The sequence below is a fragment of the Pseudoliparis swirei genome, chromosome 20, assembly GCF_029220125.1.
Source record: "Pseudoliparis swirei isolate HS2019 ecotype Mariana Trench chromosome 20, NWPU_hadal_v1, whole genome shotgun sequence".
Lineage (NCBI taxonomy): Eukaryota > Metazoa > Chordata > Actinopteri > Perciformes > Liparidae > Pseudoliparis > Pseudoliparis swirei.
This window is the reverse complement of record NC_079407.1, coordinates 10283843-10296474: the sequence shown is the minus strand read 5'-3', so window position 1 is coordinate 10296474 and position 12632 is coordinate 10283843. Positions and strand designations below refer to the sequence as shown.

At 43.6% G+C, this 12632-nt stretch overlaps 1 protein-coding gene across 1 annotated transcript; it reads right to left on the bottom strand.

The window, feature by feature from the left end:
• Positions 1–4373: 4373 nt before the first annotated feature.
• lhx1a (LIM homeobox 1a) lies at positions 4374–10808 on the bottom strand. The gene is made up of 5 exons (XM_056441673.1): positions 10639–10808; positions 8666–8889; positions 7774–8057; positions 5714–5879; positions 4374–4753 (listed from the first exon to the last, which is right to left on the bottom strand). Exons 1-5 carry the CDS (start codon positions 10806–10808, stop codon positions 4374–4376), a joined length of 1224 nt encoding a protein of 407 aa, XP_056297648.1.
• Between the last annotated feature and the right edge of the window lie 1824 nt (positions 10809–12632).

Below are 12632 nucleotides of genomic sequence, written 5' to 3'. Positions count from 1 at the left end.
TTATAAAATGGTTTCAAAAGATATTATTTGCAAATTATTTATTTCAAAAGCCACATGACAACACCATGTTTCACTTAATTTCTTTAATTACCTTGGCACTTCATGATCTAATCTCCCGTTTTACTCCACTCTTTAATTTTGTCAGCACTATCAAAGCAGTTTCCCAGTATTTGACACGGCCTTTAAGACAAATAGAGTCCTCTCTGTACTTGTAAGTACACCTGTGCGAACAAATAGAAACTGTGAAGGTATGTTTTCATGAATGCATTCCTCTTTGGAGCTCACTATTTAAATTGGCAGAATGTTTGACTGACAGATGGTCTCTCTCTCTCTCTCTCTCTCTCTCTCTCATTGTGACTTTTTTTTAACTTTCTCTAGATGGCATTCAGATTTTCCTGTTCAGTAATGGTGGCTGATCATATTTGTGAAGAACAAAATAAGCATTATTAAGAAAAGTTAAGTGCTGCGTTTTGTGTCTGTCGCCCTCCTTAATGCTGCAAACTGTGATTTCAAACAACCGCTCCCTAGGGCTGATGATGCCGCTTCAATAACAGCTTGCTTCCTCTTCATGTAGACTGTGGTAGAATTATGAAATGCAGAAATGAACTGCAGTAGTGGGCCCAATCAAGTAGAAAAACACGTGTCTATGTCATCGTTTTCAGAGGTCTCCAGCTCTCTGCCTGTCCACACTAACAAAAAACTGCAAACCCCTCTGTGTTGGGGTCTTTAAGACTCCGGACTCTAAGCATAAATGTAGCAAATGATATGTTTTTTTAAATGAAAATGCAGTGTGGATGGAGCCTAAGAGGAAATCAGAAAGCCCCCTGAACATAACCGTAAAGGGATTGGACATAACTGTTAAACATCTTTTACTGTCTTTACTCATGATGATAGAGGAGGAGGAGGAGGAGGAGGAGGAGGAGGAAGTGTAAAGAATCATAAGATGGCAAAACAAACAGCTGCCTATCAGGCTGCTATATGACTGTGTATCAGCCACTCACTGAGTGTTGAGCCAGGGAAATGTAGCTCAGCAATCAACCAACCTGCTCCATTGATTAACAGCATTTTGTCATCCGGGCCAAGAGATTGGCTTCCCCCAATATGTGTTGTTTGTTTGAGGAGAGACGAGGACCACTGCCATGTGCTTGTGTACTTACGTGACGTGTGCTCCGAGGAGAGGGTCCACTTTCAGCTGAGCCACTCTGCATTTAAAACCAGCAGCCAAATGCTTCTCATATGGAGAAGCGTTCACAAAACAAAAACACCTATGGGTTTGGACGACAGTATCTTAGTGTTTCCCTGCTGGGCATGATCTTTCTATTGGCTCAATATGTTGGCCCCTGTTGTATCTTAAAGTCCCATTTTGTACATTTAGCACCCCCCTTCAAAGCATTTATCCCCCCTGTCACCCCCTCTTATTTCACTCACACATGCACATACAGTACACTGCCTTTGGATCCCAGTGGGTGTGTGGGCTATTCAACGTCCTGACTGATGGATTTAAAATGTCATTTAAAACCCATTCAATGCTGTTAAGGCTTGCTTTATTTTTCCAGCGTTGGACTACAAGGTCAGTTTGCACCTACAGCTGATGAGCGATCAATAGGAATTTGAATTTAAAGAGCTGTGGCCCCGGGGGCGGTCAGTCGCCGGTGCATGGTGTTACCACAGGGGGGGCTAAGCCCAGGGGCTCAACAGAGACCTATATCCTTCCACAGACCCTCCACCCCCACCTTCCACCCCACGTCCCCAAGCTTGGTTAACTCTCGAGACCATGATTAATTCATGGTGGATTACAGTCTGGAGGCAGGGGAGAAAACTAGGATTGCATATATGGTCCTAACTGCACATGCCGGGTTTGGGAGATAAAGGTTCCCTCAGATTCATGCCACAATCCCACCGCCCGAGTCGTATCCCTACAAGTGTGAATAATTGTTTCATCCTTCCTGTAAAAGATCACGCTGCAGTGTTTGGGCTCCTTGATTATTATTACAGCCATGTTCATCGAAATAAGTTAGGAAAAGTCCCTCCCAGCTGTCAGACCGCACGGCCCGAACAGCAAGCTGCAGGGAATAATAATATAGGAGCAGGCTAATAAAAGCATAACAAGCAGGAGAGCTGCGGTCACAGCAATTTCATCATTGTCCTTCACAGTTGCTCAGCTAACTGCTTATGATTAGCCAACGACCTCGAGTAACTAAACAGAAGACTCTGAGGCCGCAGACGAAGTGACTGAGGAAAGAAGTGGCGAGGACACAACATAAATTGTGAATGCGCTCCCCCTTGTGTCAGCTACAGCAAGCCAGTCCACTGCTGAGAGGAAAGTGAAATCAGCAGAAAGTTGTCTCTTTTCTGTTCCAACCCTGGCTCTGTTTTTCTATGAATCATTCTTCAAGCCATCAGGATCTGGTGCAACGAGGAAAAAAGGAAAAACATTTGTGGACATTTCAGGATTAGCATCAGACAAGTCATATTTCCAGGCATGACGCTGTAGATTCTGCTCCTTTTTTTTTCTTTGTCTCTTTTCAGGACTTTCCACCAAGTGCCGTTTCAATTTCACTCAATTTTTTGGAATAACATTAATCAGAATTGTTAACCTGTCAACATGTCTGCAAAGGCCAATTATTTTACACTTCACGTAAATGGAAATGTAGACATGTATAGACATAAAGCGTTCATTATGAAATGAGTGACACTGACCTGATAAGTGCCTCACAGGAGCACTGTGATATACGGCTGCACTGACATCGTGTGACACATAATACACTGGAATGTAGGATATCCCGTAATTTAGCTGCGCCACAGAAAATATGTAAAATTCATAAGTATATTTTCTAGTTTTATTAAAAACACATTTTTGTCAACATGTTGTATTTATACAGTGAATGGTCTAATATGCACTGAAGGTCACATAAGCTTAGGTTTATTGGAACAATAAAAGACATACCATGGGGGCTTGATATTCAAAGAGATGTAGCAGCTACTAGTTGCATATTTGACCATCAATTTATAATATTTGGATTTTTCTCCTTTGAAGACACAAAAATAAAACCTGTCTAAGTATGTTATATAAACAATTGTATGAATGGATCGTCAGTCAATTATTCCTTTTATCACTTACATTTGGTCTCTTCTGCAGATGATGGTGCAAAGCACTTTAACAGTAGTTGTGCTATTCTTTTTTATTTGGCAACTGTCTACTTTACTCATGGTTTTAATGTTTTTTTCAGTCTTTTTTTTGTAAACAACATCTTGTACAAACTAGCACAGTGAACCACAACCCCAGAAAATGTGTTTTTATCTCCATACAATATAAATGAAATCAATACAAAAGTTTGGTTGGTTGCTTGGAACATTTTTATATGGATCGAGAGGTTCTAAAACATGGTTTTCGAGACTTCTGGACTCCTGAATTAAATAGATTACGTAAACAGTTGACTGCTCTAAGTCCCATTTAGAACCCCGGTGAAAGAATTTTAGAAGGTAGACTTCATTTCAACATTTCAAGTTCACATCCATTTTAAATAAAGGGTTTGCAATCCGTAGAGGGTTTTTACTATTTGCCTTTTCAAGGCGGCCTTCTTCAGATTTGGTGGAAATTCTCAAATCACAAAAAGAAAAGAAACAAATAGTCCAGACGAAGTGAAAATTGTCATTCCCTCTGGCCTTCGGAAACATGGTGTCAAAAAGGTTAAGTGTCAATATGGCAGAGCCTTGAGAGGCAAAGAGGTCTGAGGAGCTTCTGAATAAATACAAGGGAGAAGGCTAGTGCGTCGAACACAGTAGTCTGAACGCCGCTCAGCCTTCCTTCAGTCCCAGGTCAGCACACGACCAACCCTGTGCCCCTTAATTCTCTCTGTAAAGCTATTGAAGTCTTTGACAGTAGCTAATGATGTTTTCGTGTTCGGGACATACTTTAGGAGATTTCCAAAGGGTGGTTTTTTACCCCACCGGTGAGTGTTAGGGGGTTTGGTCGCTCTGCCGGGCCACTGAAGCCAGGAGGGGTGACAGGGCGCCCCAGGGGCCCAAAGAAAACGGGGGAGGTTTGAATGGGGGTCAGTTCAGCAGTCTCGCCCATTTCTTTTGTGAGTCCAGCTTTAGATGCAGGAAAGGGGGGGTCCAAGGAGGCAAGTGAAACACCCAACCACAATACCGAAGACAATGTTTTTGAGCATTATGCCAGATACGCATTCCCACAAAAGAAATCAACAAATCAACTGGGAAAATAAATAAATAAATATTAAAACACCCCAAAAAAAGTTCAATGGCCTCGCCCTAACCCTGTCAATATCGAGTTCCCTTTTTGACCCATCCCCCAACACCTCCACCCTCCGTTACTGAATCTCTCATCGGTAGAGTCCACTCTCTAAAAGCTACCACACTGTGCCCTCATTCATTTCCGAGGGCGGGTGGGACAGGTGGTTGCTGTATCCGCTGCCGTTGAGCGACAGTGAGGTAAAGGGCGGACTAGGGCCAAACACATCGGAGGAGATGCCGTGCATGGGTCCTGGGATGCCGGGCTCTGGGCTGGGAGAGTCCCCCGGGTGGTGGGACATTATATCAGAGAAGCGCTGCACCTCGCTGGAGGGGTGGTGGCCTGGCAGGGGGTGGTCCATACCTCCGAGAGGGGTGCCCGTGGGGCCTGAGGAGGGCACGAATGGGAGATCGACTGGGGTCTGGGCCTGCGACGACGGAGGCCCCTGAGGGAAAAAGTCATAGTTCCCTCCTGGGCCGTAGTACTCGCTTTGATAATCTGCAGATCGAAGACAAGTAGAAAGAAAATCAACGTTAGCTATAAGAACAATGGTTGAGCAGAAATGATTCCGGAGACATTGAGGAATTCATTGAATATACATTGCTTGATTTGTATTAGAGAGCAAGGACCCTCGCCGTACTACATTAGTCACAGAGCACGTTACACTTAAATCAAAACTGCAATTGGGTGGGGAAGAAAAATGTGTCGAAATTTTTTTAAATGGGGGCCAATTCATCCGCGATTCTACCTACTGAGACAGATTTTTCTTCTTCAGTTCAGCAGAATATTATTAGACATTTGGCTTCAGCAGAAAGGACAAAGGCCCAAGCACAAATTATATTCTTAGAAAATTATTAGATATTTCAAAGCATTTGAAGGAAGAGTGGAACATCAAATCACTGAGATGTAAACTAACTTCATGTCACTGTCCCTGATTTATAATGCTGCGTTCACACCAAAAGCGTTGCGAATATTTACAATGCTTTCACAGCAAAGGAGTGGCTGGATGAGGTCACCCTAATTCACAAGTGATTTTATTTTTTTACAAAAGTAAGAGACTTACTATTGTCTCATTGTTAAATAAATAAGAATAAAAATTAATTAAAACAATTCAGTGATGTTTCACTCATACTTGTTTTTATTTATTTAATTTTGTGAAGAATTATGTTTGAAAAGCTCAGAAAGCTGAACCTTTACAGGTCAGGATGGTGCTGTGTTTCTTTTAGGTGGCAGCACAGACAAAAGCTTTACAAATACCTTCTTTTTTTAATTCAACACATGCTGATTATGTACCAAGATGGGGCATTGTTGCATGACATCAGGATATAGAAAATAAGAGTAAATATGGGAAAGACACATTGTAAACATCATGTTAAATACACTGTGACTGAATACAGCATAATTTTAAACTGAGGGCATAACGAAATATTTTTCTTGACGAACAATGATAATGCATACCTCCATAGTAGGAGAAGGGCCCGTTGGGGATCAGCTCCCCGGGCTCCAGCCTGTCCACTAGCGTCCTCATCCGCCTTGGGCTCCGGAAGAACGCATGTCTCCGGGCGCCCAGCGCGCTCAGCTGCTTCATGCGCCTCTCTTTGGAACGTCGGTTCTGGAACCAGACCTGGACACACACGCACACACAGCTCATGTCACTCAGTAGGCTATACGTGCAGCGGCTTCTGACGCCATTTTGATTGCACGTCAATATTGTGTGTGCGAGATGGGAGGAGAGTGATACATGGAGGTGATGGTGAGGTGAAGGGCTGTTTGGTGCAATTTATTTGGCGCTAGAAATATTACTTTTTTTGTCTTCTTTTTTTCATGCACGTCGTGGTTTTGTTTTGGAATCTGCAAATACACCTCACTCTGTAAATTATCGTACAAAGCAAAGTGTAATTAGATGCCATGTTTACCTTGGCAGCTGCACCGCGTTGGCTTCTTATTAGAGTAAATAACCGGGCTGTCTGTGTGTTTTGCGGCGTGCGTGATGAGCCGGTGCGTTAAATCCGCACGGCTCTGCGGCAGAGAGAACTGCGCCCAATTATCCTTACAGGAGCGAGAGTCACATCTAACCTCCCTAATGATCTTTAACCCTCCATTTACTCCGACCGAAGGCTGCAGCAGCGGGGGCTTAAAATCTCCAATTAATACTTAATAGGAAGGTTGTTACCGATATATTACCGGGCTCTTGGAGGTTATCATTTCCTAATCTATAGGCCGGATTCCTTTAATTACGCGCTTCCCTTTCCCCCATCATGCTCATACATATTAGATAGCCTTACTTCGCCACTTTCACTTTATCGCCATCAATCTGCTCTGCTGACCCTTTTTACCTGCGGTCTGAACCGCAGCCGCGCCCACGTGATAAAAAAAACACAAAAATATCTGCATTCCTGTTCGTTCTACTTTTTCTGGGAGTAAATCTGTAATTATTCATGATGCGTGATTTTATTTTGGCTCATCAATTTATAATTCCCAATTTTTGGGGAGTGGGGGCCGGGGGCAAGGGACAAAAACGAACGAAGAAAATAATATTATTATAATATTATCCCACAATAATAACAATTACTAATACTTCTACTAGTACTACTACGACTACTACTACTACTACTACTACTACGACTAATAATAATAATAATAATAATAATAATAATAATAATAATAATAATAATAATAATGATAATGTTTTGTCAGCTGTCTGTCTTGCTCTTTGTTTAACTTAATGTGGCCCTTCAGACTTCCGAGGAGACAATCTGAAGACCCTTGAAACAGATTTATGTCTTTCCACTTGGCTTGAAATGCTCACAGCATGGCTAAACGTGGTCGCAAAACGTGATGGCAGCGCTGTGCCAGGACTCCCAGTGCTCCCAGCAGCGCGGCGCCAGTTGGCGACTTTGCCCTGTCGCCAGCGCCAAGAATCAAAAATACCCATATAAATTACCCGTTTCCAAATCAACCCTCGCGCGTCGGCCAATCGTTGGCCTAATGAATTCAATGTGACCGCGCAGTTTGAAGGCAAGAGGCCTCCTTTAAAGAGGGGTGAAGGATGTGACGGGAGGGAGGAGGGAAGAAGGGGGGGGGGTCGATGGTGGGGGAGGTGGAGCCTCTCTGATGAGTTGAGGCCTGCACGGTCATGGCAGTCTGGCAGCTTGGCAGGGACATTTTTCCATAAAATATAAGCTGTTACATCACACCTTTTAATGGGTGCGTAACACCCCATAAAACAGAAAAGGCGCGAGCCCACCTCCTCGACCCGTGGCTGTCCCCTGAATATTATTTCTAATCTATTTCAGACAGAATAAGAAAATCCACGTTGTTATGATTTATTATGACACAGTTTAGAAATTGTTGGGGATTGTGACAGCTACAATTAACACGCGGAGAAACCCCACCCCCGCCTCACACCTTCTAGTAACTATAGACTACATATGTATTTGGTAATGACTAATGAGTGACGTCAAAGTAAAATAAGGCGCACACTCGAGCTGAGAGTTATCGGACTGAGGTTCCTTTACCTGTATGACCCTCATGTTGAGGCCGGTCTCCTGGGCCAGCTGCTCCCTGATGTGTCTGGTGGGTTTGGGGGTGGCAGCGAACGCCGCCTTCAGCGTCTCCAGCTGTTTGGCCTTGATGGTGGTCCGCGGGCCGCGCCGCTTCCCGCCGAGATTCTGGTCGTCGTTCTCGTTATTCACCGTTTCTTTGTCGGACAGGGCGGCTATCTCCGTGTCCTTTAGAACCACTTCTTCCTGTAGCTGGTCTTGAGAGTCCGGTGATAAACTGGGGTCGCTGCATGCCGTTACTAAAGAAAGGACATGTGCACATTAGACATTTCTCCAAAACATAATCAGGCTCCAGTCATAAAGAACGAAACGCTCTGTCCGCATGGTGCAGTGGTTCATTAAAGGTGGTTGAATTATGACCTTCAATAAGCAACATGAATACAAATAACTCAGCCTCATATATATATATATATATGAACATTCTTTTCACTTCTATAAATCAACTGACGTGTTTTTCTGCTCTATTAATAATACATTACTATTAAATACACATATAAAAATCCCCAGTTGACGAATAATGGCGCACGCATTTAAATGGATTATCCAACTATCTTGTTGATGATTGAAAAAGTTTTAACTGAAGAAAAAAATAATATATATATAGATATATATTAAGCAACAGACAATGTGTTGAATTGCTATCTCTGAATGCCGTCTAAATCCTGGTCATGGAAATGATGACGCCACTGCGGGGCTGAACACATCACATCCATCACAATTTACCCAGGCTTTGCTTGGCACGCGCACACACACGTACACACACACACTCACGCGCGCGCGCGCACGCACACACACACACACACACACACACACACACACACACACACACACACACACACACACGCACCTGAGAGGAGGTTGGAGTCTTTTACACTGGCATTGTTTTGGTAATCGTCTTTGCAAACGAATTTGTTCTCGTCTATGACGTAGAGCTCCTCGCCGGTGGAGAGCTGCTTGTTGCACATCATGCAGGTGAAGCAGTTGAGGTGGAACACTTTGCTGCGGGCCCTCCGGACCAGGTCGTTGGGAGAGATGCCCTGCGAACAGCCGCCACACTTCGTGCCGAACCTTCTGCGGGGGAAAGAAGGAGATCGTTACTATTTATTCTTATCAAATACATATTATACACACATAACACCAACGCCCATTCAGGTTCCGTGGCCAGGTGGAGATGATGGGACACAAGGAGTCGTGTAGAACAGACAACAACATATTTACAACGTTTACAATACGGTGTAAATATGAATTAAATCTGTTTTTAAATGCCACATTATAATCTATAGATAGACTCCAGTGTCTTATTATATTATACGCTTTTTGGGCTGTTGGTATTTACAGAATGAATGATGAATAAATAACAACACCAATAACAACAATAATAATAACAACAACACTAATAATAATAATAATAATAACACAAGTAATGATCATAATAATAATAATAATACAATATATAAAATTCTGTTTTTATATTTAATACAACGTTTACATGTATAGATAAGCACAGGTTGGGCATTGACGCTCTGTACATAATTATTGAATAACTTGCAGGGCTGTTGCGCAGGAACTAAATATTGTAATTTTTCCAATTGTGTCTAATCATAACATGTTCTCTCCTTCCAACTGAAGCCATTGCTCAACTGTCTCGACCTGCAGCTTATGTTAGTTATTTTAGTGAATTTATTATATATTATATGTGAACATTTTGCATTCGTTATAATACCATATATGTGTATCCACAGTACGTTTTAAAAGAGGATGACATCAAATAAATTGAGTTTTAGTTAATAGTCTCACACAGCAGGCTATACTTTGTAATAATATTGTCCAATCCTGCATTGACTTCACGGTTAAACAATGTGTATTGAGTGGTGTGCACTGCGTGTTGACTGCACGTCTGTGATTGCATTGTCTGCGGACTTGATCTTTTCAACTAGTTTACTATTCAAATCCACTTATCACGTCCTCCTCAGTCGGACTGAGCAAACACACCGGGCAGCGGCTCCTCTGGCCGGGGTTTGATCCTGCGCTCCCCCGACTGCCTGCGCGCTGTAAAAAAACACACCCCATGTGTGATTTCCTCGATATCCTAACAACACCCCCCCCCCTCTCTCTCTCTCACACACACACACACACAACTCGCACACACAGACACACACACACCCCTCTCTCCCCGCTGAGAGCGAGTGCACACGCGTTTAATGTTGCTGCCCCTCTTTTGTTGTTGTTTAGCATAAGAATCCAAATTAACAAGCTTTTAATTACGCGCTCCTAATCAAAGCTTATCGCCTCCAAGTCCTAACTCACGCCTTACAGGCACGGACAGGTCGGTCTATCCATTTATTTAGAGAATACATAAAGCAGAAACTCTTCGTTCATTGTCAGGACTTGTATCCAGTGTGTGTGTGTGTACAGTCAACAGATGTGCTTTTGTATTCCTATTTTAACCATTTGTCTGAAAAAGCATTAGAAGCAGTCTGTTTTTTAAAATAATTACTGGCATGAAGTCAATAGTATAAAAATAGTATACAACTCATTTACAAGTTGTAAATAACATATAAACCCCAAAGCAATCATACTACTTTAAATGATTCTCAGCTAAATATAAGTCAATTCAATTCAGGTCCAAATGTTTGGCCTTGAATAATACATGTTTTCCATCTTTTGTGTGATGCCCCATCACTATTTGTCCTGCTATTTAAATGTCTTTAGGCTATAATTTCTCACTGCTTCCACAGTCCAGCTCTTGGCATGAAATCAGACACATTCATAAACAGAAACACAGCTGATGAGTTATTCTGTCTCCTTCCACGATCTTACCTAAAGAAATCATTTTTGCAGTACAGTCTCCCCTCTCGAGAAAAACATTTCTCTGTCAAATTACATTTGCACTCGCAGCACTGCACGCACTTGACGTGCCAGGCTCTATCCAGCACGTTGAGCAGAAAGCGGTCCAGAATAGGCCTCTCGCAGCCGGCGCAGTGGACCATGGCTTTTGTTGGGCTACAACCCCACAAATGAAGCGCACACACACACAAACAAAATCAACAGCACAGGCCGAGCATTGACCGAGAATCTGCTGTTTCCCTCCTTGAGTCGCCTGAAGCTCCCGTGCCAATGTGCGCGGAGGAGCCAAGTCGATCAGGTGTCACCACAGTTTTCTCCCTGCATGCGTAAAAAGGCTCAGCGTCCAAAGAAACACACGTCCTCTCTCTCAGGTGGAAAAGAAAAAAAGGAGAAAGAAAAAAAAATATCAGTCCTTTACTGGTGCCGGGGAAAAACACAGAATTCAACCAGAAGGTAGAGTTCAACCCAGGCAGCTGAAGATCGGCTTAGGCGAGGAGACCGGAGCCGGTGTGGATGTCCCGGCGCTCTTGGAAGTGACGCATCGGTTAGAGGAGCGTCGTCTGCCAGTCAGTGTTGGAAAAGGCGTCTAATAAAATGCTTTTAGGGCAGAGCTGTCACACAACAAGACACGCACGCCTATGGATAATTCAGTGTACTTGGACATGACAGCGTATCCACTGCACAGAAGCCGGCGAGAAACAAAATCACACACCCAAAGGATTTTCTAAAAAGAGTGTTTTCCCTCTTGCTCGATCCGATGGACGTTCAGCTGGCGGCGGGGGATGCTGCGAAGCGCCGGCGGCTCTGATAGTAGTCAGTGTGTATGCTGGGATGCCCTTACTCTCCAGTACCGCGTGTATGCTGGGATGCGCTGGGTCTCCAGTAAGCTGTCTTGCTCCTAAAGCTCCAACCCAGCCTTATTCCCAGCCTCCTGACGTCAGGCTGCGCCCGGACCAATCAGTGCCGCGCCATGCCAGCAACCATCAAGCCGCCCCATCATAACCCAGCGAGGGCTCTGGCTGCTATTTATGCCACACACTCAAGACACCAATTGTCAAGAATGTCCCTGCAAACTGTCATATGTTCGTGAATGTGTTTGGAGGAAGCAGCAGCGGCGGCGGAGGGCGAGCAGCGCGGAGTGAGAGACGCCACTTCTCAGCTGCTGAGCAAATTGTCTTCTGGGCACGAGGGGGGCATGAAGGAGGAATCTGAGCAGGTAGATACAGGCGTCTTCAGGATAAAGGAGCCGGGGGCGCATATTGCATGGTGGGCTTCCCGTTTACTCATGTGAAGTTACTTTTGGTCAGAAAATGACGCACAAGTCGGGCATGTTTGTCTTGTTGTTCGCCCTTTTCTATCATCAACAAATCAGCTATTCTTTAAAATATAAAATATGTACTGCCTGCTTTGCGCTTGAACGCATCATCTATAGAGCTACATGTTTGATTACACAGCAGAAAGCTGCAGAACATGTCTGTTCTTATCATGTTATCGTTCTCCTCTTAATGATATACATCACAGAATGTCTTCTGCTCATTTACATGTTTTTTTCTCCGCGCAAAGCAGCACACCTAAGCACTTTTCTCTTTGGTGTGATGGAGAGGAAGCCTGCAAGTGAAAGACAGAAAGGCTCTAAAGTTGACAGCTCGCGCAGCTCAGCCCGTCGGGAGCTCGCGGCCCAGACACCTCAGACGATTCATTAGGGAAGTCCAATCCAATTCAAGTCCACCTTAAATAAATAACACCACCAACCTAACAGCATTCTGGAGTATTCACCGTCATTCACCATCAAAGAGATCAGTCGTGTTGTCTGTTGAAGATATGCAGGCCGGCGCTCTGTAACTCTTTTATAACATGTATTTTTTTATTTTGGCACAATAAATATATATTGTCTACATATTTGTTGAATTTATCCAACCAAGATCAAAGGAGTTTGTAGTATTTATTATTTTAAACATTTACTCAAA

Bases quoted from the DNA above. Each gene is read 5' to 3' on its own strand.
- lhx1a (XM_056441673.1), bottom strand. From the start codon at position 10,808: ATGGTCCACTGCGCCGGCTGCGAGAGGCCTATTCTGGACCGCTTTCTG. The intron at 5,880-7,773 runs GTAAAGGAACCT...GTGTGTGTCCAG, and splicing joins TCAACATGAGGGTCATACAG to GTCTGGTTCCAGAACCGACG. The intron at 4,754-5,713 runs GTATGCATTATC...TTCGATCTGCAG, and splicing joins GCCCTTCTCCTACTATGGAG to ATTATCAAAGCGAGTACTAC.